Consider the following 5,999-nt stretch of genomic DNA (forward strand, 5'->3'; position numbering starts at 1 on the left):
TGTACTTTCATTTCACCTTGGGAGGGTCACCAAGCCTGAGCTCGAGATCCAAATCTTCCATGGAGCTAGCCACAATAAGTGCTTCAGTTACCTCTATTTCTGATTGGAGACAAAATGGAAATGATGAAGAAATAGCTGTATTAGTAGTAGTCTTAGGCCTCTTACAACTTATGCTTGCTTCTTCCCCACAAGACCCTCCTTGTGATCTACTTCTGCTAACAACCGAGATATTCAAGCCCATCGACAAATCGGTTTCGACATTATAGTGATCACCATGATCATAATCACCTAGAAGTGATACGGAGTCATCTTCCCAGATCATATTCTCCTTTTCCAATTGGTCATCGGGTTTTGAATTATCTGATGACCAAGATGGAGCTACAGTAGCAGCAGCAGTAGATGAAAAAGGACGAGAGAGAAAAAAAGCTGGTTCTTCAGTACCTGAATTCTCCTTTTGAATAGCTAGTAAATTAGCTGCAGACGAGGGAACCCTAGAAGAAGAAGGTGAAGAAAAAGGATATGATATTGATGAGATGTTATTAGGGCCAAGATTGTGAACTGTGGAGGCTATTGGCTGATGATGTTGATGATGATGATGGTCATGTGCATCAGGGATATGATGTTGATGTGGAACATGATGACGATCATGTGCATCATGGATATGATGATGGTGTGGGACATTATGAGGATCATGTGTAGTGGCAATAGTATTATGGTTAAGGCATTGCTTAAGTCGAGCTCTGTCTCTCCTGTGGACATTCATGTGACCGCCTAGGGCTTGAGCTGACCTGAACTCTCTCATACAAAAACTGCAGGAGTAAGATCTTGGAGGCCATATGCAACCACCAAGAGGACCATGCCCTGCCGTATCTTCAGCAAAAGCCTTCTCTTCCCATGTTGATGAGCTACCACTCATGAGTGCTGAAGAGTTCATTGATGATGATGATGGTGAGTTGAAGATCTTCTCTTTCCTGCTGTTTAGCCACCCCCAGCACTGAACTTGTTCCATCCACAACAGATACCCACCAAAAAGAGCAAGAGAGAGGGAGGGAGAGAGAGAGAGAGAGAGAGAGAGAGAGAGCCTTATAAGACTAAAGTAGAGGTATATATGAGACCATGAGGTGAAATATATAACTAAGGGAGAATAACTTAAATAATCAATTCTGATCCGTGAACCAAACTTATAACTTTAAGTGATCGAGAGCAATAATTTTATAAATTTAAATAGTACAATATGGGCAATAAAGCTTTAATATGATAGACCAGCGTTACCTTCGCACCGAAGATCATAGTTTGAATCTCCCCTCTCTCTCATTTTTGTCTGATTTGTAAAGACGATGATGGTGGGAACTCGAGAATATATGAGTAAGAGAAAGAGGTCAGCTGAAAGGGTCTTGGTATTAGCTTTACGCCGTGCGTTTCCTAATTTCCTCTATTTTGGCTCTAGCAATGAAGCTACTCTTTTGGTTTTTAGCTCTTTTGCTACCACGGTCCTTGTTTCTAGTATAATCTTGGGAATTTATAGAGGGTCCCAATTAGTTAGGAGCAACTGTCATGCACTTTCTTTGATCCACATGCATGAAAACACCATGAAGACACTGTCGATAATTGATAACTGATATGTATAAAGAGGAAAACAATAGAAATGTTCGCAAATAATGATCGAAATGAAATGCCTAAGCTATATGCAAGCCACCTATAGGTAGCTAGACATGCACCAAATTAATTTGGATTGAGATAGCAGCTTCCTACATCATGACAGTTCATGTTAACGACACAATGTTATAGAGATATTTACACATGACATTGTATCCATGCCATAAATATTCTTCGATCAAATAAAACTATGAAACTATTAATATAGAAATGAAATTTCACTCCAAGTTTATACTTTGTACCCATCAACCAATTGGGATTTATTATTCTTTGAAAAAGAAAGGAAAAAGAAGAAGAGCATGATGGCTCTATGGGAACCATTTAATTTTGAGACTAGAAGAATATGTAGGATAAGAGCCATACATTTGCAGTAAGGAGACCAATCCGTAAGGAGACTAGAAGAATATGGGGAAGGGAGACCAATCCGTGAGGAGAAAGAGAGTTCCACAGACAAGACAAAGACCTGCGAAGTGAGGGAGAAATTGATATAACATATATAATTATGTATATCTCGATGATATAGTTAACATGGTCCACCTGGTGCCTTTTCTTGGATCTCTTGTTAGTTCGATGAGATATGTAGTTAATTAATTTGCAAAATTAATGGTTTTCAGTGCAAATTGTCCTAATCATTTAGTCCTTTTCATAGCGCATAGGAAGTTATCCAGACAATTGTTTAGGAGAAGATGGCTTGTCAACCACTTTTAGCAGATTTTATCTCATAATTACTATATAAATACATGTTTATCATGATAACTTACCATCATTGTAATATGGTATAGTAATTAACGCTAAGCGTAAACTATGAGGTTAAATGGTAGGGCTGCACCAAATACCTGATTAAGAGCATCTTCAATGGATATGTCAAATTTTTCTATCAAATTCTTAATTAATGACTGATGTGGCATTTTGAAGCATGATGTTAAATTTCTTTATATTCCAACCGGGTTTTTTTTTTTTTTTTTTTTTTTGAAGAGAGACGATAGCTTTTATTGAATCAACATAATTCAAAAAACATCAACGAGGGCCTCCACAATCGGATTCGGAGGCTCCTCAAACCAACAAAACTCAATAGGAAAAGACATAGCCAATTTGGCCATACCATGTGCCGCAGCATTTGCTGAACGGCGCACATAACAAACCTGAGAATCCACAAAGGTTCGCAAACTAGCACGAATGTCATCCACTAGAAGATCCATAGGAGAAGACCTTTGGAATTGGCTGCCAACAGCTTGAACCACCTGCAACGAGTCACAGTCCACAATAATATGATCCAAATTCCTTTCCACTGCCCAGCGAATTCCCTTACAGACTGCCAGAAACTTTACCATAGTGGAGCACGATGCATAAGGTATTTGGAGAACAAAACCTCCAACATAGCTACTGGCTTCGTCATGAAATACCCCTCATACACCGCCCACATTTGACCCAGAAAGGAAAGAACCATCAACATTGACTTTCACCCATCCAGCTAGAAGGGGACTCCAACGCGTCAGCACCTGCAGAGGACGTGAAATAGGACCAGGCCTAGCTTTAATAAACTCCGACAGCTGCAACTTGGAAAGATAAGAGACTAAGGCCGGGTTCGCCACTTTATTTTCCCAAAGCAAGGCATTTTTAGCACGCCAAATGCCATGTATAATCATAAGCAGTAGCGCAAACTGACTTGAAGAAACCTGATCCACACATAATGACTACCAATCACACAAAGAAGCATTCGTGGGAAGTCTCAAACCCAGATTTAGTTGAGAGGCATCATACACCGCATAAGCAAATGGACAAACAGTGAAAACGTGTAGCGCCAACTCCGAAGAAGAACTAAAAAAAAAGACATAAATTATCCACCACAACTCCATTGGTTACCAGATTAGCATGAGTGGGCAAAATGTCTCTGCACGCCCTCCAAACGCACATTTGAACTTTGCCCGGGACAGTAGCCTTCCACAAAGCTTTCCAAACTAGAACTCCCCTCGAAACTGAATGCGAAGAAGAGGCCTCAAAACGACAAGTAAAAGCAATCTTGTAAGCGCTCTTTACTGAAAACACACATTTCGCATCGTAATGCCATATTAGCTTATCCGGGGGCAAACTCCAACTTAGTGGAGTAGCAAGAATCAAAGCTGCATCTGATGGAAGAAATAACTTATTCACCAAATCATAGTTCCAAGATGTCGATTTCGTGACAATTATATTTGCAGTGAACTCTACTCCAGGAACTGGTGAGGAAGGCATGATAGGTATAAACCAATGGGGACGATCTAACCATCGATCATGCCAAATTCGAACCGAGGTGCCACTCCCAATCCATCTTTCAAGGATCGATCTAGTTTTGAAGATGCCCCGCCAACACATAGAACGAGATGACCTAAGAGATGACTGCCAGAAAGAGTTATGAGGGAAGTACCTAGCCTTTAATAACCGAGACGCCAAAGAATCTGGGTTTTGAATCAACTTTCACCCTTGTTTAGCAAGGAGAGGAAGGTTGAAATCATATAACGAACGGAAGCTAAGACCACCCTCCTCCTTGGGCCGGCACATATTCTCCCATGATATCCAATGGATGCAATAAGAGTCTTCACCATCCCTTCCACCAGAACTGGCTAAGTATGCGTTGGAGATCCTCACAGAATGTCTTCGGAAGGAGAAAGCAGTTCATCAAGTAAATAGGCAAAGATTGCCCTACAATCTTAATAAAAATGTCCTTGCCTGCAGCGCTTAGTAATTTCTCTTTCCATCTTTTCAACTTTTTCCAAAGACGATCCTTAATATAAGAAAACCGTTCAAAGCGATTTATCCCAAGCACAATAGGCAAACCAAGATAACGATCATGCATATCCACACGCATAACCCCAATATACGCAGCTAATTGATCTTGGATTTGCCGCCTAATATTGGGCGAAAACGACACTGCACACTTTTGAAAGTTTATACACTGTCCTGAAGCCTACTCATAGAGACGCAAAATTTGCTTCAAGAACCAACACGCTTTAAAATAGGCTTTCATAAACAGGAAGTTGCCGTCGGCAAATAGAAGATGAGAAATGCTAGGCGCCCCACGACAGATAAAAACCCCATGAATACAGCCAAGCCGTTCGTAACGAGCAAACAAACTTGTAAGGCTTTCCGCACAAAGGATGAATAAATAAGGGCGAATGGGATCCCCCTGCCTAATACCACAAATGGGAGCTATATAATGTCATATCCTAGCCCAGGGCGGATCACTTCCCGGGCCCGCTCCACCACCATAGCACGATATTGTTCGCTTTGGGCTTACCATTCCCTCACGGTTTTATTTATAGGAACTCACGAGCAACTTCCCAGTGGGTCACCCATCATGGGATTGCTCTAGCCCCCTTCTCGCTTAACTTCGGAGTTCCTACGAAACCCGAAGCTAGTGAGCTCCCAAAAGGCCTTGTGCTAGGTAGAGATGGGAATATACATATAAGGATCACACCCCTGGGCGATGTGGGATATCACATATAACCTGTAACTTCACCATTAACCAAAAAAGAGTAAGTGACCGAACTAAAACAGCTCATAATTAACTCAGTCCAGTGAGGGTCAAAGGTAAGTTGCAACATAATTCTCTTGAAAAAGCTCCACTCCACACGATCGTACACCTTACTCATATCAAGCTTCAAGGCTAAATACCCCCGTTTACCTTGTCGAAGATTATGAAGATAGTGACCTATAATTCAGAGGCTACAAGGGAATTGTTAGAAATCAATCTGCCTGGAACAAAAGTCCCTTGTTGAGTCGAAATAATAGCATCCATCAGACCCTTTAGGCAATTCACAATGACTTTGGCCTCTTGTAGAGAACATTGCAAAGCGATAGGGCATAGTTGGGTCATGTTTGTCGGCTCAGGGACCTTAGGAATTAAAGAGACAATGGTATAATTTAACTACTTGAGAATGGTGAGGAAAGATCCAACCGGTATGTTAGTTATTATTTACTATCATATAGGGCCCACTTTAAAATAAAATAAACAATAAAATCATTTTTAAAGCTTTATCTTGTAGTGGATTATGAGCCTTATGAATTAAAAAAATAATAAAGTAGAAATGAAGGCAGTATCAAAATTGATGACTGAGAACATCTCCAAATAAGATATCAAATTTTAAACATAAAATTTGAATTTGATAGCCTATGTAGCATTTTGACATCTTTCAAAATTTTGCTCTCCACCATGTATGTCAAATTAAATATTATTTTATTACACTATTTTCTTTTCTTTTTATTTTATTAAACTATTATTTTCTGGGTCTCAACCTTTGAAGGTTGATGAGCCACCACTTTGGCTGTAGACGAAATGGGACTGTTTTAAACTGCAAAAATTGATG

At 40.2% G+C, this 5,999-nt stretch overlaps 2 protein-coding genes across 2 annotated transcripts; both read right to left on the reverse strand.

The window, feature by feature from the left end:
* On the reverse strand, window positions 1–1,067 carry LOC137719591 (zinc finger protein 10-like). Its single transcript, XM_068458628.1, has one exon. The coding sequence runs from the start codon at window positions 1,007–1,009 to the stop codon at window positions 8–10; it is 1,002 nt and encodes a 333-aa protein (XP_068314729.1). The 5' UTR covers window positions 1,010–1,067; the 3' UTR covers window positions 1–7.
* A 1,596-nt stretch (window positions 1,068–2,663) lies between these two features.
* Window positions 2,664–3,888, reverse strand: LOC137719690 (uncharacterized). Its single transcript, XM_068458734.1, has 3 exons — window positions 3,520–3,888; window positions 3,156–3,332; window positions 2,664–2,897 (listed from the first exon to the last, which is right to left on the reverse strand). The coding sequence occupies exons 1-3, from the start codon at window positions 3,886–3,888 to the stop codon at window positions 2,664–2,666; spliced, it is 780 nt and encodes a 259-aa protein (XP_068314835.1).
* Window positions 3,889–5,999: the final 2,111 nt, after the last annotated feature.

This window comes from Pyrus communis, chromosome 16 (genome assembly GCF_963583255.1).
Source record: "Pyrus communis chromosome 16, drPyrComm1.1, whole genome shotgun sequence".
Classification (NCBI taxonomy): Eukaryota; Viridiplantae; Streptophyta; class Magnoliopsida; order Rosales; family Rosaceae; genus Pyrus; species Pyrus communis.